Source organism: Copidosoma floridanum, unplaced genomic scaffold (genome assembly GCF_036245765.1).
Source record: "Copidosoma floridanum isolate Cflo_tuat_1 unplaced genomic scaffold, Cflo_Japanese_pri ptg000019l, whole genome shotgun sequence".
NCBI classification, from domain to species: domain Eukaryota; kingdom Metazoa; phylum Arthropoda; class Insecta; order Hymenoptera; family Encyrtidae; genus Copidosoma; species Copidosoma floridanum.
The window spans coordinates 15,865,340-15,891,111 of record NW_028321896.1 but is presented as its reverse complement, the minus strand read 5'-3'; the positions used below and the strand labels follow the sequence as shown (position 1 = coordinate 15,891,111).

General features: G+C 39.2%; 6 protein-coding genes across 10 annotated transcripts; 3 read left to right on the top strand and 3 right to left on the bottom strand.

Moving 5' to 3' along the window:
- Positions 1 to 5,689: 5,689 nt before the first annotated feature.
- On the bottom strand, positions 5,690 to 9,199 carry LOC106636663 (UDP-glucosyltransferase 2). 5 transcript variants are annotated; one of them, XR_016293064.1, is made up of 7 exons: positions 9,029 to 9,198; positions 7,650 to 8,086; positions 7,131 to 7,550; positions 6,816 to 7,047; positions 6,524 to 6,749; positions 6,038 to 6,438; positions 5,690 to 5,963 (listed from the first exon to the last, which is right to left on the bottom strand). XR_016293064.1 is itself a non-coding variant. In XM_089592531.1 (6 exons), the coding sequence occupies exons 2-6, from the start codon at positions 8,067 to 8,069 to the stop codon at positions 6,126 to 6,128; spliced, it is 1,611 nt and encodes a 536-aa protein (XP_089448657.1). In that variant the 5' UTR covers positions 8,070 to 8,094; positions 9,029 to 9,199; the 3' UTR covers positions 5,690 to 6,125. The 5 variants fall into 5 exon arrangements, 4 of the variants coding, with proteins under 4 accessions (XP_089448657.1, XP_014204618.2, XP_014204619.2 ...); XM_089592531.1 differs by having other exon boundaries at positions 5,690 to 6,438; positions 7,650 to 8,094; positions 9,029 to 9,199; XM_014349132.2 differs by having other exon boundaries at positions 5,690 to 6,438.
- ATP7 (copper-transporting ATPase 1) lies at positions 8,522 to 13,268 on the top strand. The gene is made up of 3 exons (XM_089592529.1): positions 8,522 to 8,777; positions 8,882 to 9,196; positions 9,341 to 13,268. Exon 3 carries the CDS (start codon positions 9,358 to 9,360, stop codon positions 12,709 to 12,711), a length of 3,354 nt encoding a protein of 1,117 aa, XP_089448655.1. The 5' UTR covers positions 8,522 to 8,777; positions 8,882 to 9,196; positions 9,341 to 9,357; the 3' UTR covers positions 12,712 to 13,268.
- A 247-nt stretch (positions 13,269 to 13,515) lies between these two features.
- On the top strand, positions 13,516 to 14,580 carry LOC106636517 (deoxynucleotidyltransferase terminal-interacting protein 2). The gene is made up of 2 exons (XM_014348913.2): positions 13,516 to 13,699; positions 13,852 to 14,580. Exons 1-2 carry the CDS (start codon positions 13,591 to 13,593, stop codon positions 14,493 to 14,495), a joined length of 753 nt encoding a protein of 250 aa, XP_014204399.2. The 5' UTR covers positions 13,516 to 13,590; the 3' UTR covers positions 14,496 to 14,580.
- Positions 14,581 to 14,995: 415 nt separating this feature from the next.
- On the bottom strand, positions 14,996 to 17,331 carry LOC149374562 (estradiol 17-beta-dehydrogenase 8-like). Its single transcript, XM_089592645.1, has 5 exons — positions 17,298 to 17,331; positions 16,541 to 16,657; positions 15,474 to 15,849; positions 15,157 to 15,388; positions 14,996 to 15,085 (listed from the first exon to the last, which is right to left on the bottom strand). Exons 1-4 carry the CDS (start codon positions 17,329 to 17,331, stop codon positions 15,172 to 15,174), a joined length of 744 nt encoding a protein of 247 aa, XP_089448771.1. The 3' UTR covers positions 14,996 to 15,085; positions 15,157 to 15,171.
- Positions 17,332 to 19,454: 2,123 nt separating this feature from the next.
- LOC149374561 (uncharacterized) lies at positions 19,455 to 22,485 on the top strand. Its single transcript, XM_089593155.1, has 3 exons — positions 19,455 to 20,714; positions 21,372 to 21,625; positions 21,778 to 22,485. The coding sequence occupies exons 1-3, from the start codon at positions 20,692 to 20,694 to the stop codon at positions 22,419 to 22,421; spliced, it is 921 nt and encodes a 306-aa protein (XP_089449281.1). The 5' UTR covers positions 19,455 to 20,691; the 3' UTR covers positions 22,422 to 22,485.
- Positions 22,486 to 22,921: 436 nt separating this feature from the next.
- On the bottom strand, positions 22,922 to 25,772 carry LOC106636600 ((3R)-3-hydroxyacyl-CoA dehydrogenase). Its single transcript, XM_014349016.2, has 5 exons — positions 25,565 to 25,772; positions 24,467 to 24,583; positions 23,400 to 23,775; positions 23,083 to 23,314; positions 22,922 to 23,011 (listed from the first exon to the last, which is right to left on the bottom strand). The coding sequence occupies exons 1-4, from the start codon at positions 25,611 to 25,613 to the stop codon at positions 23,098 to 23,100; spliced, it is 759 nt and encodes a 252-aa protein (XP_014204502.2). The 5' UTR covers positions 25,614 to 25,772; the 3' UTR covers positions 22,922 to 23,011; positions 23,083 to 23,097.

Below are 25,772 nucleotides of genomic sequence, written 5' to 3'. Positions count from 1 at the left end.
ATCATACAAGTGGTTATGAATAATTCGATGATGAAAATCTCGTCGGCCGTGAAAGGTAGATTATTATATAAAAATCTATTTTTTTTTTTTTTTTCCAGCCGAAAGATGTACGAGTATATATTTAAATTACTCCCGTTTCGGAACACCCATAGGTTCTTACATCAGCGCTTGCGGTGCGTTGAGCGGTCACATGTGCATTGACATCACGGGCGTGCGAGTGTGTTTTCCCCCGATGGACATACGGTTTTCTAATGAAACTCCGATCCGTTACACCGCTCGGGATGAAAATTACCATCGGACAACACGTGGGGAAATTTTATTCAAATCGCTCGACAATCGATTCTTTTTTCATGATATTATGCAACACCGCGTGCATCGACTCGGTAAATAATATACACATTCGAACGAAATCAATTGTGAAACAATCACAAATCCGTGATATATGTTTGCTGTGTGTTGAGCGCATATCTGTTGACTAGATATTAATTGGATCAAACAAAAAAACAATCCTACAAGTCTTACTGTGTTTTTTCGTCTCGAGACCAAGTGACGATTTATGATTTAACAATGAGCATTGCGAAAAAAACCCCTCTATATTATTGGTCCACAGGATGTGGTGTAAAAATATAGACTTGTAATTGTCTCGTGTAAATTTTTTTTTTTTTTTTTTTTTTAATGTGTATGTACAGGTATATACAGTGCCAGCTGTGGGTAGCAGACAAGTTGTCTGATCGGTGAAATTTCGTGAGTGTGTCGATTTCTTTTTACGCCGTGGCCCCAAAAGACTTTACGTCCTCGTGTACAAGTGCAAGTGTTTTTTTTTTTTAATACTTGTAGGCACGGCACGTGTGACATTGTACACACTCGACAGGACTATACTAATTTTAGGCTATCAATCAAAGTTGTACGTCTTTTTCTTTTCTTCAATTCGTAATTATCACGTTGTGTACATATAGGTACAAGGTGATGATGATTTTACACCATGACTCAGTCATGTTTTCACTCTAGTGTAACATCGACAAATGAGTATGAACAAAATATTCCGAATAGTAAGTATCTTTAAATACGTTTTTTTTTTGTCCAGCTTCCCATCTAGTCGTGCGATAAAAATCAAAATTTGTCGTTTATTGCGAAAAAAAAAAAAAAATAAATAAATAAAAGTTATTTATACGTATTCCAAAAGAATGTCGCGGCGAGTCAAATTAGGGGGGAAAAAAAACCGATCGCGTCATCGTCTTTTAATGTCGACTGGCGAGTCGTCTATATATACCTGTGTACTTATACTCTCGAGCAGCATCCGCCGCGTGTATATATATATATGTAAGCGGCTTTCGCTCTTCATCATCCTCAGGATGAAAATTATGTTGCGCACTTTCGCGGTGGCGGAGTTTCAATTTCGCTGCAGCGCTTCGGGAATCCCTCCTGCCCGGTTTCGACACCGTTTTCTTCACTTAGCGTTTGATTATCGTCTCGCGAGCAAACCCTTTGCCGGTAAAATTTGCCGACTGCGTGCAACAAACGAAACAGATGAGGAGGAATTTCGAGCTGTATGAATGTTGATAGGTTGTTAAATGACTTTTTTTTTTTTTTCATACCATACCCTCACTTGCGGTTTTTGGCGAATTATTACTTTGTTCGCGAGTCTCAGCAGGGCGTCGATGTTGTTTTCTCTCATAATTTGGGATCTTTTCATACTGCATTCGATCCAGGCTGCATGGAAAAATTAATCGTTTCTCCACAAAAGATTACAGAAGCTAATTGAAGTACACAACGTTCCGATGGAAGAAATCATCCCGCATTGTGCCCAACACAGTCAACGTGTCAAAAACTCATTGCCGTGCGAGTGTTTTTTTAAAACTTTTACCGATTCAACAGAATAATTTCTCCGAAACGATCAAATGGTAAACAACTTTCAAAAAAAATTTACAATACATTGTTTAAAACTGTTGTCCAGTTAAGACCGTGCGGTTACATCGTTACATCTGAGATGCCATAGATCAATCAGCACGTGACAATCCACCAACTCCCCATCCATCCGCGCGCTGTGTAATACACTTGGCTAAAAATAACACAATCGAAAGATCATCACCTAATGAAGAACCTATTCTTCCCCATAATTAGCCCAACTAAACGTGACTCGCTTACACCGAATGCACGATAACATCTCTTCGAGGAAATCGCTGTTGAAGATCCACACCGAGAGCCGCATGGGAGACAGAGAAAAAAGAACAAACGCAACATCGTCAACGCGATTCTCCGCGCTTTTCTCTTTTCTGCGTAAGTATATTGTCGCGAGTTTGGGCTCCTAATGTGCGACCGACCAAGTATGGGCATACTTATGGTAATATTCGAGCGAAAGGGAAAACTCGGCTGGTGTGCAAATCACGTTAGCTCTCGCGGATTCATTGCTTTTGTTTGAAAAGTAAAAAAAAAAAAAAAAAAAAGAAAAAAAAAATGATACACTTGTAAGTAAGGATTTATGTGGCCATTGGGTCAAAGAGACGCGAAAGGTTGTTATTGTTCTTTTGTTCGTTCAAAAAGAATTAATATATATAAATAAAGGATCGCGAGTGAGCGCGAACAAAGTACGTAACATGGTGCCTGTGTATTCTTAAGCGCGCGGCCCTGTGGAGTATATAGATAATAAAAGGTTCGCAAGCCCAAGGTCGTCGGACACGAGACGGATGCAACGAACCCGCGTTGTTGTGTGGATTATTTTTATATGTCTTCTTCAACTCGTAGGTAAATACAACATCGTTTTCTTTGTGCCTTACCTCAGTATATACTCCCGTACACCTACATACGCGAGCTCTCGTAATTCGTCATTTTGACGTACACGTGATTCCTCGCGTCCTTGTCTACAGAGGATTCCGACTTTGAAGTTTCCGCGCTGAAAAGGATGCAGGAGGACGTTTTCGTCAACTCCGACGCTGATGCGTAGGCTTGTTCGTATGTATGTAATTTTATTTATTACTCGCTGATTCACTTGACGTGCCTGTGTTATTATTTTCAGCTATTTAGCGTGAGATAGGCTTAGTTTCAAATGTCACTTTGAGGTCACTGCGTTTGGTCTTTGGGAATGATATATTTTTTTTTTTTTTAATTAATTACATGACTAATGTACGCAATCTTCATTTTTTTTATTAATTTTATTTTCAAGTACTTCCGTACTGTATGTTGCTAACTTTAATTACATTGCTCACTAAAAGTTGTTTTCATTGAAAGATATTTTTACCATCGGCAAGTAGATTTTCATAGTATCAATAAGTTTATTAAGCACGTGGTATGGATTGAAAAAAAAATTGCAAAAATTTGGGTGCGCACGACCGCGCTTGAGCCAGGTATTAGCTGACCTGTCATCCCTAGTAGTTGTTATTACAATCTTCTAACACCCTAGTGGGAGGCTCCTGGCTCAGTTTCCCTATCCTACTTTCTATCTGACCCTACAACCCTCAATGTGCTAACTTATGATTCTACCTTAGATCTAGGATTAATTCTACCTTATTTCTAATTTTCTTATTCTATCTTACAACTATTTTTTTATTCTACATTATTTCTAATTATTATTCTAATTATTCTACCTTAAGATCTACTCTTATTGTTCTACCTTACATCTAGTCTTACTACTCTACCTTAAATCTACGAATTTTAATTCTACATTAAAATCTATTTGCTTACTGACTAAGGCTTATAGATTAATTAATTTCTACCCAACACCGCTTAAAAACTACGTCGAAGGTTGGGTCTCGAACCCGGACCTCCTGGCAACTCAATATCTGATAGTTAAAGCTTTCATACGCACTTAACCACGCAGCTACTGAGCTCTTAATGCCAGGCTTGTTTAATAGTAAATTTCAATCATTAGTTTGGTATAGATAACAAAATGCCTGTAGGTGAGATACTTCTGTATGTGTTAATCGCTTGGCGTATCGGTAAGTATATCTATATGTCCAACCAACTTGACTGTAGTCGGTTATATAGATATACTGATATCATGCTAGACGTAGGCTCAAATCGTTCTCAAATTTTTTATCAGAGGGCGCTGTTTTTGAAGTCGAGACCGGCTGACACGTAATTGATAATTTGTTAACGGAGCAGTGAGTTTACATCTAAAAAAATGACAATCTACCATGATGAAGCATATTGAAAAAAAGCGGCAACATGAAGCCGCTTAATGCTTTAATACAAAAATTTTTAAAGATGACTTTACTGAATGGCACCAAATGGCACTTACGCATTTTTTTAGAAAAACTACCACGTTGATCGGTATATCTACCTACGATGTAAAAAACCAATAAAAAAGGAACATGAACGATAACAACAATACGCCGAGTCACCTTTTCCATCTTCCTTTTATTTAATTTCAACTTTCTCCGCGCGTGCAAAACCGCACATGCCACTGTGTGCATATGTACTGATGCAGAACCAAAGAAAAAAAGAACCATCATCATCGCGCCTCTGTGTTATTACGAGTGCGACGTAAAAAAAAACAAAAAAAAAAAAAAAAAAAAAAACAAATAAATAAGCGCTCAGTGCAAACATTGCCCGTTACGCAGTGGTGCGCGCGAGAGTTACGCGACGATTTTCATTTTCGCCAAATTCAGCTGTCGCATGGTACATATATTGAGCTGTCTTTTGATCGATCGCTCACCGACTCATCGTTTTTATGTTTTTTATGTTAGGTGCAGTGCAGGCAGGGTATTGTGCAGGCTTACCAGTATAGTTTATCTTTGCTCGCATTTACGGAAGGAAGCATCACCGCATCGAGTGAGTTTTTCATTCTGAACAATTTAGCGACTTTTTTTTTTCCGGACAAAATTGTCTTCGAACGATCAAAATTCGAAAAAATCATATATTTTCTCCTTTTCTTTACGTCGGTAATTATTGCAAAGACGGTTCTGAATTTTCGCACTGAAACTCTCGTCGTGCGGCGGATTCTCGACACTACATTGTATCGTGCATACGTTGCCTTGAACTCGATAATCTCGTTACAACTCCGTTGGGGCACTGCGAGCAGCTCGAGATAATTTTCGAGGCACATTTTTCCTTGCTCCTCTTTGTGTGCACACTCTGCACCCCCCCCCCTCTCTCTCTCTCTCTGATTTTTTGTTCCGACCGAGTCCCCATCGAATCCTCAAAACCAATGCTTTCCCCGACAAAAGGGAAATCTTCCTCCGCAAAGCGTCTCCGACGACCGCAGCCCCGACCGATTAATCTCCCTCTCTCCCCATTGAGCGGTTCGATTAAACCAGGAGTAACGTAGAGTCACGCGATCGCGTAATCTTCGCCAATCGTTAAGTAAGATGCTTCGGACGAACAAGTACGTTATGATGTGCGGGTTGTGCAGGTTGCGCGCGAGCCGCGTAACATGTGTATATATATATATATATATATACATGTAATTGCACTTTGCTCAGCTAAAAAGTAGGTATACGTACGCGCAATGTTGTTATGACAAGGGGAAAGGGGAGTGGGCGAGATGAAAGTCGTTGCGGGCCGATTCCGTCTTTTCCGGTTGTGTGTGTGTGTGTATTACGTGATGGTGTAGCCGTTGATAATCGAACTGATTGGAAGAAAGTGCTTGCATGGCGTTTTTGACGGACGCCGTTGTGTTTTGAAACGTATAGCGTAAATAGCTTCGGTCGATATTTTTGAGGTTGTAACCTTTTATTTTTCAACTCGTTGAGTGTTTTTTTTTTTTTTTTTTTTTTTTTTTTTTATTATTAAAATTAAACATACTAATGTTTAAATTATGCATGGGACCATACAAGATCGGTTGTTAATACATACGAGAGTCGTGGGTTGTTGAGTTTTTTTCTTTGTAACGAAATCTCTGAATTTTAAGTACCATTCGTTTTTTTTTTTTTCTTTGTTTTTTTTGTTCATTTATTTTAAGGCCATGTTTTCTTTAGCAGAGTGCAGGTTGATTTATGTGTATAGTTTCCGCGTCTTTTTCTTCGCAACTGTCAACAAATTTATGTATAAAAAAAAATAATTATGCAGGTACTTGTGTCTCGAATGATTTTTCAAAGCTTACGTAAATAGTGATCCCCTACGGTGATTGCCAGTGTGAAATTCATACATCTACAGTTATTGATAGTTTTCTTCACAATTAAAAAATATTATCAGCGAACCTTCTTCACTTTCTTCTCCCTTGGTTTCACAGTCTTTGGTTTTTCTTTTTTCGAAGGTTTATGTGAAAATATCATTAACTGCAATTTCGTAAGATAGTACGCCGCTACGAGTGAAAAAATAATGACCAGCAACGCAACTCCAACCATGTCGAGGTGCGCCAATTGCCACCAATGCAAGTCCAGTGCCGGTGACCTCAACACCAACGGCCCGTTGCGAATAACGTACTCGATCCAAAATATGGCCTTATTTATGGGCTTCATCGGAACATCCTTGAATAACTTGGAAAGACGTACGGCGTTCGATCTGTGACGCAGAAAAAGTAAAGCGTAGAGTATTGCTCGCGTCATCGACGCAATCGTGAAAAATTTGTTGGTAAAATTCATTATACTTGTAATCTCCGTTGGTCAAGATTTCTTCGATCGCCCAGTAAACCGAATCGGCCGTCAAATTGTTGTAGTTGAGCTGAATGGCCATCCCCCGTTCGACGAGAACTCGAATGTTTCGCCACTGATCGCAAAACAGTGGAACACCGATGATCGGCACTCCGTAGTGTATCGACTCTTGGGAACTCATCAAGCCGGTGTGGGTCAAAAACAATCGAACGTTTTTATGACCTACGAAAGAATATCATTATTTTTTCCTCTAAAAATGCGTCTATGAACACAGTATCAATAACCCACTCAAAACTGCTTGCTGCGGAATCCAAGGACGAGTCAGAACATTGTCCGGCAGACCTGGAGGCAACTTTTTGTCATCTGCCACTTTTATGAGAAACTTTAGATGATCCAGTCTCGAGATGGCCTCGTAAATGCCCAAAAGCACATCGGTAGGCAGTGTTTCGATAAGCACCATCGAACCAAAACTAAAGTAAACAACTCCATCCGGGGCTTCGTCCAACCATTTTTTCAGATCCTAAAAATAAACATAATTCGAATTTAGATCGGCCATATGAATTGTTATGTTTGTTATTATAAGCATAAAAAAAAAAAGTGTACCGTTGGTAGCTCTGGATTGTCCTCGATGTGCAAGCCACTGACTTCGATCATCGACGAGACAACAGGTTTAGGGCCATGGATCACCGGATGCCGGTTTATTATAGTCAAAGCTATGCTCCTCTCGATGTCTCGTATACTCGGCATGTTTGGATCCAAATACTTTCTCATCGCGGTGGTTTGAGGTTCATCCGTCAGCGAGTGGAATTTGTACAGGTTGTTGTAATGCTTGTACATATTTTTCATTCGATCCCAAAAATTGTTGGCGTCATACTTGTTGGTGTAAATATTAGCAGCATAGGCGAGGTTGTCGTCGTTACCAATGAAGTAGCTCATCCACGGAAATTCTATCGAAGCCGATACGGCGACTACCGGCACTTTTAAGACGTGGCCGATACCAAAGAAACAATTTGCTCCGTATGCCTAAAGAAAAATCACCCAAAAGTAATATTTTCTTGTTGTCCTTTCATTTGTATTCGTATTGGCTGATATATGTATAAAAAAAAAAAAATATTTACTTACATGTACAACCACAAGATCGTAGGGTGGATCCTTGGGTGGATTTTTGACAATTTTTTGTATTCCATCCAGAGCCAGCAGCTCGCACAATTCGTTGCCAAATTTGCCGGCAATGTAATCCGTCAGTTGTCCAGATAACGATCTCGCAAAGTCCAGCGTGAAGTTGTTGATCGTCTCCTCAATGGTACCCCTCAAGTCGACCAAAACTTTGTAGTTGTCGGGTGGATTTTTCGGTGGGAAGTGGGTCACCACATCAACTTGGTGGCCGCGTTTCGCCAGTCCTTGGGCTATCGCGTCCAGCACGACATCGTGGCTTTTTCCATTGAAGGGAAATACCGCGAGGATTCGGTAGGACTCGGTTAACGAAGGGCCCATGACGAATAGTGCCAATAATATCGCGGTGACTGCTCCGATTGTGACCATTTTGTCTTTTCGATGAGCTAAAAAACTTTTTTTACATTTCAATTGAGAAACATCGACATATTGGCAATAAAATAAAAGTCAAAGGTAAACAAGGAATACAAATGTAGGCGATCGCAGAGGCTGATCCTAAATTAATTAGGCAACGTAAAAATACAATATTATAATTCGAGTATCGTGTTCAACTTGTAAAACGATAAATCGCTGGGGTTCCGTGTGACTAATTGTGACTGCGGATAAAATCGCTAGACTTGAATGCGATAAATGTATCGTGAGCACTTTGGTTTTGATACAATTAATTAATTACTTCGATGATTGATTACCGCAACCCGTCGCAACAAGTAGAATATATAGAACAAACGAATGCGCTTGCGCGTGTTTCAATAAATTATATACATTTACAATGTATAGATATACTTATATACGTATGTATTCTATCGAACCTTTTTCTTTTGTCGGAAAACAGCTGTTGGTCAAATGCAAAAGTTGAGCGCAAAAAAACACGAGTGAAATCACCAGCTTGGTACTTATTACTTATTATAAATGTGTAATACAAGAAAAACCAGGGCGTATCAGTAAACTTTCGATTCGTATGTATAATATATACTCATAGGTGTTTGCGTGATTAATCTTGTGAATGATGAGAACGAGATTAGATTACGCGGCACCGCTGCTCACGTATCGCGACGAAGCAGCAACAACAACGACGAGGTGAGAGTTTTTCCCTGATGATGATGCGTGTGTTATCTTTGAAAACTCTTAACCTAACTTTTTTTTTTTTCCAACTCTCTTATCATTTGTTTTGTCACCGACAGCATTTGCCGAAGAAGACAACATCTGCATTCCGGTCCGGAGAATCATTGGGCATCAAAGCATACGCTCGCGATTGTGACTACTGCTTCTGCACACAGTCAGCCACCGGAGAATAATAACAAATAATAGTTGTACACGTATAGACTCACCATATATTATGTGATAGATAAGTATAGCCAAGTATATAGCCAAGCTGCTGATAAGATATACCAGTACCACGAGCTTCCAACAAAGAAAAACGTTTGTACTGTGTGTTCTCACTGAGCGAGAGTAGAAGCAGATGCCATCCGAGAAGAACTGCCAGCACTATTGTCGAGGTAAGTATTGCTATATGTTTAGGCGCCAAGTAGGTGGTGTGTGTGTCTACATATACGTATTTTCTTTTATCAGTTATTTTGGTGATGGTGAAATTATTTGAGTATAGCTTGTTCGTTTGATAGTTTTTGTTCTTTTCATTTTAGACTGAGTAAACACGAGAATGGAGACGACGCAGGGTGACTGGAACAATTTGTTAAGCAAGATGAATATAGATAGCAAAGATCAAAGGGATGGGTCCCAGGATGTAAGCAGAGCCCAAGATAATAATCAGGCTGCTGGGGACAGTATGGGTGCCAACACCTGTGTAATCAGCATAATAGGCATGACTTGCATGTCCTGTGTCAATAGTATTACTGACATGCTATCCAGCAAGGATGGAGTTAAAAATGTTGTTGTTAGTTTAGAAGCCAAGGAAGGCACTGTGTGGTATGATACAAAGCTGATAAGTGCACAAGCCATAGCTGATATTGTGGAAGATATGGGTTTTGAGTCGTATGTCAAGACAGTAAATGGTCAGCCTTACTCCAGTAACTCGAACTGTGTTAAAGTTCAAATTGAGGATGATAAGCCCGCGAATTGTACTGTCGTTGTACCAATTCAGCCTAGTATAGAGAGATGTTTTTTACACATTGACGGTATAACATGTAACTCTTGCGTTACCGCGATAGAGAAACATTGCAAGAAGATTGTTGGAGTTAAAAAAGTCATGATATCGTTTATTAGTGGCAGAGCAGAGATCGATTATGACAGTAATCAAATCGAGCCTAGTGACATTGCTGACAGTATTACAGATTTGGGTTTTCCAACGGTGCATGTCAATGAAAAAGGTTCACAAATTAAAGAAATCGAGTTTCTTGTGACTGGCATGTCCTGTTCTTCTTGCGTTAATAAAATTGAAAAGTCTGTAAAATTGCTTCCCGGAGTACAATCTGCCATGGTGTCTCTTGTTACACAGAGGGCGAAAATTAATTTTGATCCCAGTAGAATTAGCATCGATGACATGATTGATTGTATAAAAAAGTTAGGTTTTGGAGCATCTGTCAAAAAAAACGAAGCCGAAAACTGGTCCTACCTGAACCACAAGTTGGAAATACGAAAGTGGAGAACGTCCTTTTTGGTTTCACTAGCTTTTGGTGCTCCAAGCATGATAGCGATGACGTACTTTATGTTTATCATGTCCTCGATGAGCGAAGAGGACATGTGCTGCGTGCTTCCTGGATTATCATTAGAAAACTTAATTTCCTTCATACTATCAACTCCAGTGCTGATCTTCGGCGGCTGGTACTTTCACGTTCAAGCGTACACGGCAATCAAACACAGAGCATCAAACATGGATGTACTTATTTCCATGACTTCTATCATAGCTTACACCTACTCCGTCATAGTACTCATCATTGCAATGATAATGGAGGAGCACACCAGTCCGAGAACATTTTTCGATACGCCTCCTATGCTTTTAGTTTTTGTAAGCCTGGGCCGCTGGCTGGAGCACATTGCCAAGGGTAAGACCTCGGAAGCTCTGTCCAAACTGATGTCGCTTCAAGCTACCGATGCAGTAATCGTTACATTGGGACCAGATAACCAAGTCCTTACCGAACGCTTGGTGAAAATTGATCTAGTACAACCGTGCGATATCCTCAAAGTGAATCAGGGCAGTAAAATTCCGGTGGACGGCGAGGTTTTCATAGGCAAATCGTCCTGCGACGAAAGTCTCATCACAGGTGAAAGTATGCCAGTGCCAAAAACGAAAGGTTCCACAGTGATCGGCGGCTCCATCAATCTCACCGCACCTCTGTATGTCAAAGCCACGCACACGGGCGAAAAGACGACACTGGCACAAATCGTGCGCCTAGTGGAAGAAGCACAAATGAGCAAAGCTCCGATTCAGCACATAGCCGACAAGATAGCCGGCATCTTCGTGCCCCTTGTAATCGGTACCTCGGTTCTCACTCTGATCGTTTGGATCGTCATCGGCTACATAGAAATCGATTACATAATGCTGATGAACGACGACCACGTGCATCACAGCGGCAGAAACAAGGACGAGGTCATATTCCAGAATGCATTTAGGTGTGCCCTGTCCGTGTTGGCAATAGCTTGTCCCTGCGCCCTGGGTCTCGCCACACCGATCGCCGTGATGGTGGGCACGGGAGTCGGCGCGATCAACGGGATTCTCATCAAGGGCTCGGACTCCCTCGAGAACGCGCACAAAATAAACTGCGTCGTTTTCGACAAAACGGGCACCATCACCAAGGGCTTCCCGTCCGTCACTAACATTAGCTTATTTACCAGTGAAGGTGCATTTAACATTGGCAAAATACTGGTGATCCTCGGCATAGCGGAACTTAATAGCGAGCATCCGATCGCCAGCGCGATCGTTCGGTACGTCAAGCAAGTCATCGAGACTGATTTGAGCGGCCTTTGCACGAATTATCAATCCGTGCCGGGTTGCGGCATGAAGTGCAAAGTGTCTCACATCACGGATGCACTGACAAAGATCGCCAACTCGGAAAATTTAGCTAGTTTCGTCAAAAAATTACAGGATAGCGCATCGGATAGATTAGAGCTGAACGAAGTGCTCATAGATTTAGCCCAAGTATTGCCTGACAATGAACAATCGTTAGCTGTCGTTGCTGGTAACGGCAGTTCGAACGACACCTACGAAGTTTGCATAGGTAACAGGGAGTGGATGAGGAGGAACGCCGTGTCGATACCCGAAGACTTGGAGAGAAATATGACCAAGGAGGAGAGCATGGGTCAGACGGTCGTGTTGGCTGCGATAGACGGCGAGTTGGTGGCTGTTGTTAGCGTAGCCGACTCGATAAAATCCGAGGCCAGTCTTGCCGTGTACACTTTGAAAAAGATGGGCTTTGAGATTATACTTTTGACGGGTGATAACAAGGTGACTGCCAACACTATCGCCAAGCAGGTCGGCATCGATCAAGTGTTTGCCGAGGTGTTGCCGTCTCACAAAGTAGAGAAGGTGCAGCAGTTGCAGAAAAAGGGAAAGATCGTGGCTATGGTGGGTGACGGTGTCAATGACAGTCCAGCCTTGGCTCAGGCGAACGTCGGTATTGCCATAGCGTCGGGCACGGACGTAGCCATAGAAGCGGCCGATATCGTTCTCATGAGGAACGACTTACTCGACGTGATTGCTTGTATTGATCTCTCGCGGAAGACAGTCAACAGGATAAGACTGAATTTTCTATTCGCCAGTTTGTACAATCTTCTGGGAATACCGCTCGCGGCTGGTGTCTTCAGTCCGCTGGGTTTGAGATTGCAGCCGTGGATGGCAACTGCGGCAATGGCACTTAGTTCGGTGTCGATAGTCAGTAGCTCTCTGCTACTGAAATTGTACAGGAAACCCACGAGAGAGAAGCTGGAGAATTTGGAGTACAAGCAGTTTGCCAGGTTTTCCAAGAAAAATGCTCATATTGATCCACATAAGGCATCGATCAATGGCTCGATTTCGAGCCTGTCGAGAATGATGTACAACAATGTGGAGTCACGCTGACTGATATAAAACATAAGTATTCAAGAGAGTACTTGTTTGATTTCTATGCATAAGAGATGATATTCATGTGTAATAATTGTATGAAAATTATGAAAACGTTTGTAAAAAAAAAAAAAAGAAAAATTTTTTGAGAAACTGACAAATTAAATGACTGTTAAAGTGGACCTGCCAATGTTTGTTGAGAATTATAAACAGATATATATTTACACGTGTGTATTGTAAGCTGATTAAAATGTAATTGTTAAATATTTTTTTAAGAACAATTTATCTATTGTGTAACTTACAAAAAGTTGGCTGATGAAAATATTTTTTCAATACAAAAGCATTTTAATAACTTAGTATTAAGGTGATAATATGGCTGTATGTTCTTCATAATATTATATAGTTTTATATACCTTATAGTTTCAAACATTTGATATTATATTATGTTAAGTTAATCAAAGAAAACGGAGATTTTTCGTGAACAACAATACAGTACATTATGCCCCCCCCCCCTTGTATTTTGTTATGTATTACATTAATTATACTGTTTTGCTATTAAATGGAGTGCAATGAGATCTTATTTTTTATTTCCATCCTTTCCTTTCAAGTTTGCTAGTTCAGCTACGCTTGAAAAAATGCATTTATATTTAATTTTAAATTTTTTCATTATAAAATCAAAAATTCATGCAGCCCTATTTTATATTTTTATGAGCAATTTCATGGAAATTGGAAAACCTTCAAGATTCAAAAATTTTCGTGCGTCATCAGCGCGTGCGCGCTTGTCGAGGAGTTCAGGAGTAAGTAGGGGAGAGTCGACAAAATAACATGTGGGTTTTATGTTGATCCACTACAAGAGAAAGACAGGTGTAAAATTGTGTTCTGATAATCATTTTCATCATGTACGAAGATGTTTTTACGCTTGATAGAAAAGCAGTTAAAAATAAGAGTGAAAGTGAAGTCGAAGAGGATGATGACGACGATGACGACGATGATGGGGATGAATTCGGTAAGGAACGATGAACTTTTAATATTGTGATCAGTGTAGGTTATGTTACCATTAACTTATTTTTAGAAAGTTGCTGATTTAAAGAGCAAATTGATTAACCTTAGAAAATATTTGTCTTATGCCATAAACCTTTTCTTTTTTTTTTTTTTTAGATATAAATCCATTAAGAATCAAAATAAGGAAAGAAGAGGTCAGTGTTAAAGAAGACAAGGATGACATAAATCTTGAAAAATTCGAGCGTGACATGGGTTGGACTGGTAAAAAACGAAGGAAACAGAATTTGGCTGATTCTGTAACAGATATTATAGAGAATTCAGCCCCGCTTAAAGAAATCCTCAAAAAGTCTGTCGTAAGAGATGGTTTTGAACGTCTCCGGAGAGTGCCACAGTACGATGCCAGTGAAAAAAAGTTAAAAGTCAAAAGGAAGAGACAACGAGAAAAGACTAAGGGCAGCCAGTGGTACAATCTTCCAGCCACAGAAATAACGGATGAGGTCAGGCACGACCTTGAAATTCTACAGATGAGATCTGCACTTGATCCAAAACACTTCTACAAGAAGAACGATATGAAGGTCTTACCAAAATACTTCCATATTGGTAAAGTTCTTGATAATCCGCTAGATTTCTATGGCGATAGAATGACCAAGAAGGAGAGAAAGCGTACCATTGCGGATGAGCTCATGGCTGATGCTGAGTATGCTAAATTTAGTAAAAGAAAGTACGAAGAGATTATTAAAAGCAAGGATTGGAGGAAAAAAAAGCGTGAGTCTCGGCATCAAAATAAAAGTAAAACTTGATTCTAATCAATTGTTTCAAAAACTTTTTAATGTTTATTATTACTTTCGAGGAAATAAATTTGTAAATACTTATTAAAATTTTTTATGTAGTGGTTGATTATTCAATACACAATTATACATAGCATACCCAAAATAATTTTAATAGTCGTAAAGGTTAAACAAACAACTACTAGTAGCTAAGCCAAATTTTTTTCTCATCTACAGCTGCTATTTTAGTGCATAGCGTAAAACTTTATCGAGTATGGTTGTCTACACCAGTGATACAATTTTCTGTAGTTCGAGATTTTATTTTTACATAAAAATCTGCAAAATCAATCAATTAAAACTCAAATGAGATCTGGACTACTCTTAAAAAGTCTTAATATAAAATAATTCCAATTACTAAAAAGTATCAAAGGTACGTGAAATAAAACTCCAGACTCTACACGGCTTTTCGTGAAAACCATTTGAACTCTTAAATAAATTTTATTTATTTAAAATGTAAACCAATTTTCCTCCCATACATATGTACACATTGTGAAAAATCTTGTCCATAACGTAATCTTTTTTCCCAAACGGTAAAAAATGATCCTTTTCCACGTCAGGTGTTACTAAAATTGGAAAAATACCTTGTGAAATTACGCATGTAAACATCCAAAAAGATAAGACAAAAAGAACCTACTTTTTAGTTAATTCATCAGTTTATTCCCCCGTTGATGTCAATGGAAGCACCGTTTATGTAAGAACTTTTATCCGAGGCCAAAAATGCAATGACTTCTGCAACCTCGATAGGCTGGCCGGTTCGCTTCATAGGAATCCTCCTGATGAACTTTTCTTTCAGCTTTTCCGGGATGATTGCCGTCATGGGGGTTTCGATGTATCCAGGAAGGACCGTGTTGACCCTTACTCCAAACCTTAAAAGGCAAAAGTAAAAATATGAAAACAAATCAACTCTTGTGTAAATACTGGTTATCGGTGGACTTGAAAACTCTCTCTCACTGTGCAAACTCTTTGGCTGCGCATTTGCTCAGAGCTTCGATGCCCGCTTTGGAAGCCGAGTAGTGGGACTGGCCCATGTTCCCGACCTTGCCGAAGTACGAGCCCAAATTGATGATCGAAGCCCCCTCGGCGACCCCGGCGTCAATCATTTCTCTGACCGCGTGCTGCGTCACGAGGAAGGTTCCCTTGAGATTCACGCGAATCACCATGTCAAAGTCCTCCTCGGTGGTTTTCAAAATGAAATTGTCTATCGCCACACCCGCCGAGTTCACGACAACCGTTGGTGCTGCCTGGAAATGCCTTTTCGCCGTGTTGAACGCGTCCACGACGCTTTTCGAATTTCCCACGTCCATCTCCACCGACACGTGCTCCGATCCTGCGTGATGGGAAAATTAGGATTTTATAAGACATCTTGTGGAACCCACGATTCGATTTATTTACAAATTTCATCGTCCGTTTCTTTTTTCTCTCTTTCAGATGTACCCAAGGTGTACACATTTTTTTTTCCGTCCCCAACTTTCGAATCTATTATACAACGCGATTTATTGCATGTTTCACTATTCACTTCTTTTGGAAAATGTTTTCGTCTGGAAACGTACTTATACAAACTCAATAACGATGTTTTTTCTCTTCCCACTGATGGATGATGGTAAAGATCTATCGCAAGGGGCATGAAATTATAACAATAAAAAAAAAAATAAAGAATCTTCTCGAGGAGAAATAACGTGCAAATGAGAGTAATATCGTTACAAGCATAAATCCCATAGAACCGATTCTACACGTCGAAATTTCCCCAGCGTTTCAGACGGCCCGACGATACATATCTGTGCTACTTGATGATGAAAAAAAAAAAAATTAAAAATTAGTAAGGAAGCAAAACATACCTAAGCATATTGCGGCTTCGCGAGCATAAGGCATTAATATAGGTACATGTACATGATGTACATATGTATTATATTATGTGACTTATCAGCTGCCATATAATACGCGTGTAATGATTTATGTATATGTAATTATATGTACATGGGTATGCACGGATGCACCAGAGGGATGTGTATAAGAGTTACCTTGAAGCGTCGCGACCGTGTCCCCGGCGGCCTTGACATTTCGATCTGCGGCGATGACCTTGGCTCCTTGGCTCGCCAGCGTGTTGCAGACGGCCCTGCCGATGCCGCTGCCCGCGCCTGCGAAATACCGTCATCCCTTACTATATGTATATACATTTTGCACATGAGCTTTCACGAGGGTTACCACCACCACCACCAGCATCCCCTTTAATGTACGTGTGTATATATAATATGAGGTTTATACGTCAATCGTGTACCACCCCCGTTCCTCCCTCCTGTGCGTGTATTACTTATATATATGTATACGTAACGGATTGCGGAGCTGCACCCCCGTCCGGCTTTTTATATCAGTACAGGCATAGGTATATGAAACAAGTAGTATATATACACGTTCACGACGCTTTAAAAAGCACACGTAGCACGTGTAACGATGGAAATGAGAAGTTTTTCATTATAATTTATATAATGTACACATACCGGCCGCAAGCCTCGCGATACACCAACGTGTTCCTTTTTTTGCGAATCTTTCAACATGTATGTAACCATATGCATGCGGATACACAGATAGAGAGTCAGTATTTTCATATTACTTGACTGCTATAATTTCATAGCGGGTATATACCCACGTAACATGCCATGGCTTGAACAATTTTTTTTTCTGTATTTATCATGACCACCATTATTATCATTATATATGATTGGTCGAGGGAACACAATGTGTTATCTGGATAAAAAAAATCATTATAGCGGTGTATACCATTTTGATTATATCTTATGTTGAAAAATGTCATTATGATGAGTTATAAATTTATCAATTAATTACTCAACTACGTTATCTCGTACCAAGCTTTTTGTTTTTATTAGGAGGAGGAGGAAAAAAAAAATTTCTATCCGGCGTAAAACGCTAAATTTCCAGCTCATTTATAATTGTTAATTAATTAAGGCATATTGTTAATATATTACGCAAATACAAATATCACAGTTGAACTTGTTGTTGAATGCTACCCCAGATTAAAAAAAAAACGTTCAAATCCGTTCATTAGAAGCCGAGATTTTGTCAATTTTGAAGCGCGCGTTCGTTTTAAGATTGCTGGTTCACTTTTGAAGCAAGGTCTGATGGTCGCCCCCCACCACCACCTCGCAGCCATTTTTTTTCGCAATAGGATCAACTGAATTGCGCATTTATCGTTAAATAATAATATATTTCAGCATGCCTAATGTTAATTAGTAAAGTACTGGACAAAACGAGGGCATTCGTTCTAAAATCAGTTGGATAGCTGCTATTTTTTATTGTTAAACTTGAGTTGACTTTGACTAGCTATATCTTAGGAACGGATTAACGAATTTCAATTTTTTTTTTTTTGGGAGAAGCGTCTTGCCAAATACTATCATCCTACAAAATTTAAATCCAAAAACTGGGAAATTCGCGAAGATATTCAATTTGTTTATAAGCAAAAAAATGATAGCAAATTTAAAAAAATTCTGTACGCTCTCCTAACTATCCGATTTTAATTTTTCAAAATGGATTTGAAAGGTCTAATGATCTACTATACGTTAAAAAATCAGCAATTTGTGGAATTTGTTTTTTAACCTTTAGCAACATTTTCAAAATTTCGATATTTTTTTGAGATACCTAAATTGCAAAATTATTGTGCAAAAACAAAAAACAATACCGAGCTGGTTTTTGCGCCATTATTTTTATTATAACTTGAAGTTTTCCTGACAGTATTTTTAAGCGAATATAATGTTGTCTTCAAGTTTGTTTTCCAACTTTTCCAAATTGCACTTTTTTTCGTTTTTTTTTTTTTTAATTTCGGATTTTTTGCAACAAAAAAATTTTTTTTTCAATTTTTAAAATCCTTATCCGATAGGAAATTTTCTCACGAACAATTTTGTTTCTTCTCATTTTTCACGTAGACGCGATATTTTCCAAGATATTTGGCCTAAATGGCCAAAAAATAGGGGTCAAAACGACACATTTTTCTCTATATTGTCTATACCGAGCGTAGCACAACTTTTGGGGTGGGAGCATATCGCAATTCTGGTTTCTACCAACATTTCGGAGGTATTCCCGTAAAAATTTGAGCTCCGACTCAACATGGCAAATCAAGCCAGTTTCTAACAGATGCTTACTGGTCTACATAACATATTTTCTACAACGAAATAAAATTTTAAAACCAATAAAATAAGAAAAATAAGATTTTAATTTGGAAAAAAATGTTACTGGAGACTATGTTTATTCGCTAGGAAATCGTAGATAATGTATAAAAAACATCATGTCTGGAGAACAAATTTTTTTTCCCCGTATTAATGTTATTGGGACTTAGAAAATTTTCGGGCCAAAAGCTGAAGTGGATATTTCAGCCGGAAGGCGATCGAGACATCGAGTGCGTCGCAGCTATATATACTAGAGCTACATATATAGCACCGGCTCTCTCCTCGTGCCTGCAATCGTCTGCTAGTGTGATCGCTCACTCTGTCTCACTCACTCTCATAGGTATACGTGCCAAAATACTTTCAGAATTTTTTACCTCGAAATTTTGCGCTGGTCAAAAAAAAAATGAAAAACCAAATCGATCGAGAATTTTCCGCTCTACACGCTGATATTTTTATTTACATCCTATCTCTTACCATTTACGCGAAATTTGCAAAATAAACTTTTAGCCGCTATTTTACATAGTTTGACTAAGAATCTAGGTTTTTTACTATTTTTCCCGTAATCTACGAGTTCGATTGCATATAATATCCAAAATGACCCTTTGGATATCAACTTTTAGGTTGAACAGATTTTCGACTGGTCTAATCCTCCATCATCACCGATGTACACATTTGGATTCTCATGTCTCCCTTGATAGTGCATTTATAGTGGGGATCTCCCCTTACCTCTCCCCGCGAGCAGAACCCACCAGCCGCCAGCCAATAGAAAACATGTGCACGCGTGCCTCTGCTGGACACGATGGATTGGCGCCGAAATCAGTGCCGAAACATCTGCACACTTTACATAGGCACTGCCATTGGCGTTAGCAATCTCTCTACTCATCTCTGCCAGCAGTCTGCCAGTAGGTAGGTAGTCCGACGACGGCCAAGTAACATCATCGCGTTTGCTGCCCTGTGGGTATATTTTGCATTGGCCGTAAAGATAAGCGGAGAAAAGAGAGGACGTAATATATAGTGTACATGTACAACATGTGGGGAGTGCGTGACTCCTAGTGCGGCAAGCAGGTAAAGGTCGTGCAGAGAGAAAGAGAGACATGAGTCAAAGCTGTGAATCCCGCGTATCGCGAGTGAATCTCGACGTGTTTGCCTATTGGTCGTTGAACAAGATTGTTAATTACTATACTTATGAAGAACAACCGCCAAACAATAGCTTGTGCCAGTGCAGAGAGCAGTAACTTCTTCACATCACTTATTGTACACAATCCATTTACTTATATTTACGCAGCGTGTCTTCGCCTTTTGTAAGTACATAAGTACAACCTTCCATGCAACTCTCGAAGACGAAATACCGAAGAAGAAGAAGAAGAAGAAGATAATATAGGAGAACAAAAGAGAAACAGAACGAACCGAATCTGCTCCTTATTTTTTTCCTCTCTCTCTCTCTCTCTCTCTTTCTCGTTTTCTCTCTTCAAAGCGTCGTCGCACCTTTCTAGAGAGGGATACATAACAATCATCGCTGTGGTTGAGTGCCTAATAAAGCGTGTGTGTTCCATCGGCCATGCATACACGCGCGTAGCCGCATACACAATATATACATACATAGCTCGTTACTTGAAAAACAGAGTCGTCCGGTCGTCGTCGTCGGAGCAGCATCGGTATATCTGTCAGTGCCTGTCCACGCATTGTCCTTGCAGGCAAAGCAAACAGTGTACACGAAAAGTCCCGGCGCGAGGACGCCAGAACGGCATGAGAAGAGGACGCTCGATGCAGTGAGCCCGAGGGAACCGGGTTGTGTTGTATATACGCATCAGGAGCACTGCACGGAGCGGCATGTAGCGCACGTCCTTTGCAACGACTTCTGTTGGCGGACACCAAGTTAAGTAGCAGTTACAACTTTTCGGAGCAAGCCGGCTTCCTGGGTCACAGGGACGCTGCAGCTGCTGGTACAACCCTATCTGGCTGTCGTTGACCAGGATGCTGACCTCGCTGGCACCATGGCCGTGATTGGCGAGTCCAGGTGAGTGTGGAGGGCTTGTTACAATAATAGTGATGATTGTTTTTCTTATGCTTTTGATTGTGTACCGTAAAATCAGATTGTCTGGGACTGAAATTTTTTGTTTGTGTCTCGTGAGTATAGAAAAAAACAATGATTTTATAATAAATAACTCCAAAAGACAAGTTTTAATTGACAATGTGAAGAGTAAATTTTTTTTTTTCGTGACTTTCCAAGCAACACTTGGAAGAATGTTTTATTTATATTACCCCTCCCCCCCTCATTTTTATGTAACAAAGGTTCTTTTCTCTTATCTTTGTTATCTTTTGTTTGATAACACGAAATGTAATTTAAAAGCTGTATCACCACTTTTTGGTGGGTAAAAAAATCATTGCTGTATGGTGATATTATAAGCTATTATTATTTGGACATTTGGTCAAGTCAATGCTTTTTAAGGTCGTCAAACTTAAAGTAAAAGACTGTTTTTAATTTCAAAGAATTATAATATTTCATAAACGATCTTATCAGTAAAGTAATTAAAGACTTTTTTAAAAAACTAATTGGATTCAATTTTCCAAATACATAAGTAAAATAACATATTGATGATTTTAAAAGTATATTTAGCAGTATAGAAAAAGGTAATTTATACAAAATCAATACTTATTGATGAATTTTTTTTAGATATTATTCCCACGTACTGGCTAAAGAAGTCAAGGAATATTCAACCCGTGCCAATAAAGTGAGAACAAAATCACCTTCTGGTCGTCGATACCAGAGGCAAAAGGTTCATTTGAACCTTGAGAGAACTATGTGTTCTAAAGGAGGAGATCAAGTAGATTTCAGTGACAATGATGATTCGTACACAGACACTGAATGTGAAAGTAAAGTCGAAGAGGATGATGACGACGATGACGACGATGATGGGGATGAATTCGGTAAGGAACGATGAACTTTTAATATTGTGATCAGTGTAGGTTATGTTACCATTAACTTATTTTTAGAAAGTTGCTGATTTAAAGAGCAAATTGATTAACCTTAGAAAATATTTGTCTTATGCCATAAACCTTTTCTTTTTTTTTTTTTTTAGATATAAATCCATTAAGAATCAAAATAAGGAAAGAAGAGGTCAGTGTTAAAGAAGACAAGGATGACATAAATCTTGAAAAATTCGAGCGTGACATGGGTTGGACTGGTAAAAAACGAAGGAAACAGAATTTGGCTGATTCTGTAACAGATATTATAGAGAATTCAGCCCCGCTTAAAGAAATCCTCAAAAAGTCTGTCGTAAGAGATGGTTTTGAACGTCTCCGGAGAGTGCCACAGTACGATGCCAGTGAAAAAAAGTTAAAAGTCAAAAGGAAGAGACAACGAGAAAAGACTAAGGGCAGCCAGTGGTACAATCTTCCAGCCACAGAAATAACGGATGAGGTCAGGCACGACCTTGAAATTCTACAGATGAGATCTGCACTTGATCCAAAACACTTCTACAAGAAGAACGATATGAAGGTCTTACCAAAATACTTCCATATTGGTAAAGTTCTTGATAATCCGCTAGATTTCTATGGCGATAGAATGACCAAGAAGGAGAGAAAGCGTACCATTGCGGATGAGCTCATGGCTGATGCTGAGTATGCTAAATTTAGTAAAAGAAAGTACGAAGAGATTATTAAAAGCAAGGATTGGAGGAAAAAAAAGCGTGAGTCTCGGCATCAAAATAAAAGTAAAACTTGATTCTAATCAATTGTTTCAAAAACTTTTTAATGTTTATTATTACTTTCGAGGAAATAAATTTGTAAATACTTATTAAAATTTTTTATGTAGTGGTTGATTATTCAATACACAATTATACATAGCATACCCAAAATAATTTTAATAGTCGTAAAGGTTAAACAAACAACTACTAGTAGCTAAGCCAAATTTTTTTCTCATCTACAGCTGCTATTTTAGTGCATAGCGTAAAACTTTATCGAGTATGGTTGTCTACACCAGTGATACAATTTTCTGTAGTTCGAGATTTTATTTTTACATAAAAATCTGCAAAATCAATCAATTAAAACTCAAATGAGATCTGGACTACTCTTAAAAAGTCTTAATATAAAATAATTCCAATTACTAAAAAGTATCAAAGGTACGTGAAATAAAACTCCAGACTCTACACGGCTTTTCGTGAAAACCATTTGAACTCTTAAATAAATTTTATTTATTTAAAATGTAAACCAATTTTCCTCCCATACATATGTACACATTGTGAAAAATCTTGTCCATAACGTAATCTTTTTTCCCAAACGGTAAAAAATGATCCTTTTCCACGTCAGGTGTTACTAAAATTGGAAAAATACCTTGTGAAATTACGCATGTAAACATCCAAAAAGATAAGACAAAAAGAACCTACTTTTTAGTTAATTCATCAGTTTATTCCCCCGTTGATGTCAATGGAAGCACCGTTTATGTAAGAACTTTTATCCGAGGCCAAAAATGCAATGACTTCTGCAACCTCGATAGGCTGGCCGGTTCGCTTCATAGGAATCCTCCTGATGAACTTTTCTTTCAGCTTTTCCGGGATGATTGCCGTCATGGGGGTTTCGATGTATCCAGGAAGGACCGTGTTGACCCTTACTCCAAACCTTAAAAGGCAAAAGTAAAAATATGAAAACAAATCAACTCTTGTGTAAATACTGGTTATCGGTGGACTTGAAAACTCTCTCTCACTGTGCAAACTCTTTGGCTGCGCATTTGCTCAGAGCTTCGATGCCCGCTTTGGAAGCCGAGTAGTGGGACTGGCCCATGTTCCCGACCTTGCCGAAGTACGAGCCCAAATTGATGATCGAAGCCCCCTCGGCGACCCCGGCGTCAATCATTTCTCTGACCGCGTGCTGCGTCACGAGGAAGGTTCCCTTGAGATTCACGCGAATCACCATGTCAAAGTCCTCCTCGGTGGTTTTCAAAATGAAATTGTCTATCGCCACACCCGCCGAGTTCACGACAACCGTTGGTGCTGCCTGGAAATGCCTTTTCGCCGTGTTGAACGCGTCCACGACGCTTTTCGAATTTCCCACGTCCATCTCCACCGACACGTGCTCCGATCCTGCGTGATGGGAAAATTAGGATTTTATAAGACATCTTGTGGAACCCACGATTCGATTTATTTACAAATTTCATCGTCCGTTTCTTTTTTCTCTCTTTCAGATGTACCCAAGGTGTACACATTTTTTTTTCCGTCCCCAACTTTCGAATCTGTTATACAACGCGATTTATTGCATGTTTCGCTATTCACTTCTTTTGGAAAATGTTTTCGTCTGGAAACGTACTTATACAAACTCAATAACGATGTTTTTTCTCTTCCCACTGATGGATGATGGTAAAGATCTATCGCAAGGGGCATGAAATTATAACAATAAAAAAAAAAATAAAGAATCTTCTCGAGGAGAAATAACGTGCAAATGAGAGTAATATCGTTACAAGCATAAATCCCATAGAACCGATTCTACACGTCGAAATTTCCCCAGCGTTTCAGACGGCCCGACGATACATATCTGTGCTACTTGATGATGAAAAAAAAAAAAATTAAAAATTAGTAAGGAAGCAAAACATACCTAAGCATATTGCGGCTTCGCGAGCATAAGGCATTAATATAGGTACATGTACATGATGTACATATGTATTATATTATGTGACTTATCAGCTGCCATATAATACGCGTGTAATGATTTATGTATATGTAATTATATGTACATGGGTATGCACGGATGCACCAGAGGGATGTGTATAAGAGTTACCTTGAAGCGTCGCGACCGTGTCCCCGGCGGCCTTGACATTTCGATCTGCGGCGATGACCTTGGCTCCTTGGCTCGCCAGCGTGTTGCAGACGGCCCTGCCGATGCCGCTGCCCGCGCCTGCGAAATACCGTCATCCCTTACTATATGTATATACATTTTGCACATGAGCTTTCACGAGGGTTACCACCACCACCACCAGCATCCCCTTTAATGTACGTGTGTATATATAATATGAGGTTTATACGTCAATCGTGTACCACCCCCGTTCCTCCCTCCTGTGCGTGTATTACTTATATATATGTATACGTAACGGATTGCGGAGCTGCACCCCCGTCCGGCTTTTTATATCAGTACAGGCATAGGTATATGAAACAAGTAGTATATATACACGTTCACGACGCTTTAAAAAGCACACGTAGCACGTGTAACGATGGAAATGAGAAGTTTTTCATTATAATTTATATAATGTACACATACCGGCCGCAAGCCTCGCGATACACCAACGTGTTCCTTTTTTTGCGAATCTTTCAACATGTATGTAACCATATGCATGCGGATACACAGATAGAGAGTCAGTATTTTCATATTACTTGACTGCTATAATTTCATAGCGGGTATATACCCACGTAACATGCCATGGCTTGAACAATTTTTTTTTCTGTATTTATCATGACCACCATTATTATCATTATATATGATTGGTCGAGGGAACACAATGTGTTATCTGGATAAAAAAAATCATTATAGCGGTGTATACCATTTTGATTATATCTTATGTTGAAAAATGTCATTATGATGAGTTATAAATTTATCAATTAATTACTCAACTACGTTATCTCGTACCAAGCTTTTTGTTTTTATTAGACAAAAAATGATAATGACTTTTCAATTGAAATCCAGATAATATCATATAATATCTTCTCTCGCTCAACCGAAGATATGCACGCGCGTGTATATGTATAAGAGAACTAAAGGAAAATATGTTTTCATGTATTTGCGCGTGTACAACCACATACATACATTTTCAAGTTCTTCCTCCGATAGAATAGGTATTTATGCATGACAGACTATAGCTACATATTATGAATAGTAAAAAACCTGTGACGATGGCGAGTTTGCCAGCTAGTAATTGTCCGACCAATGTCATTCTTGTTGTCGTCAATTGAATATTATATGATATATATGTATATTTATATAGGTAGATGTAGTTGTAACCAAGTAATATGTTGTTCCGACTGTAAGTGAAACGGCTCGAGTCTTACGGATCAGCAGCTGATGTGGCTCTTTCCTTTTTTCTCCGTCTCTC

What these genes read in the sequence shown, in the direction of transcription:
- LOC106636663 (XM_089592531.1), bottom strand. Translation starts at nt 8,069, where the DNA reads ATGGTCACAATCGGAGCAGTCACCGCGATATTATTGGCACTATTCGTC. An exon ending in ACGATCTTGTGGTTGTACAT is followed by an intron (nt 7,551 to 7,649) that starts GTAAGTAAATAT and finishes ATTTTTCTTTAG; the next exon opens with GCATACGGAGCAAATTGTTT. An exon ending in TTGACCAACGGAGATTACAA is followed by an intron (nt 6,439 to 6,523) that starts GTATAATGAATT and finishes TCTGCGTCACAG; the next exon opens with ATCGAACGCCGTACGTCTTT.
- ATP7 (XM_089592529.1), top strand. Translation starts at nt 9,358, where the DNA reads ATGGAGACGACGCAGGGTGACTGGAACAATTTGTTAAGCAAGATGAAT.
- LOC106636517 (XM_014348913.2), top strand. Translation starts at nt 13,591, where the DNA reads ATGTACGAAGATGTTTTTACGCTTGATAGAAAAGCAGTTAAAAATAAG. An exon ending in CGATGATGGGGATGAATTCG is followed by an intron (nt 13,700 to 13,851) that starts GTAAGGAACGAT and finishes TTTTTTTTTTAG; the next exon opens with ATATAAATCCATTAAGAATC.
- LOC149374562 (XM_089592645.1), bottom strand. Translation starts at nt 17,331, where the DNA reads ATGACATTTTTCAACATAAGATATAATCAAAATG. An exon ending in CATAAGATATAATCAAAATG is followed by an intron (nt 16,658 to 17,297) that starts GTATACACCGCT and finishes GGTATTTCGCAG; the next exon opens with GCGCGGGCAGCGGCATCGGC. An exon ending in CACGGTCGCGACGCTTCAAG is followed by an intron (nt 15,850 to 16,540) that starts GTAACTCTTATA and finishes CCCATCACGCAG; the next exon opens with GATCGGAGCACGTGTCGGTG.
- LOC149374561 (XM_089593155.1), top strand. Translation starts at nt 20,692, where the DNA reads ATGGCCGTGATTGGCGAGTCCAG. An exon ending in GCCGTGATTGGCGAGTCCAG is followed by an intron (nt 20,715 to 21,371) that starts GTGAGTGTGGAG and finishes AATTTTTTTTAG; the next exon opens with ATATTATTCCCACGTACTGG. An exon ending in CGATGATGGGGATGAATTCG is followed by an intron (nt 21,626 to 21,777) that starts GTAAGGAACGAT and finishes TTTTTTTTTTAG; the next exon opens with ATATAAATCCATTAAGAATC.
- LOC106636600 (XM_014349016.2), bottom strand. Translation starts at nt 25,613, where the DNA reads ATGACATTGGTCGGACAATTACTAGCTGGCAAACTCGCCATCGTCACA. An exon ending in CAAACTCGCCATCGTCACAG is followed by an intron (nt 24,584 to 25,564) that starts GTTTTTTACTAT and finishes GGTATTTCGCAG; the next exon opens with GCGCGGGCAGCGGCATCGGC. An exon ending in CACGGTCGCGACGCTTCAAG is followed by an intron (nt 23,776 to 24,466) that starts GTAACTCTTATA and finishes CCCATCACGCAG; the next exon opens with GATCGGAGCACGTGTCGGTG.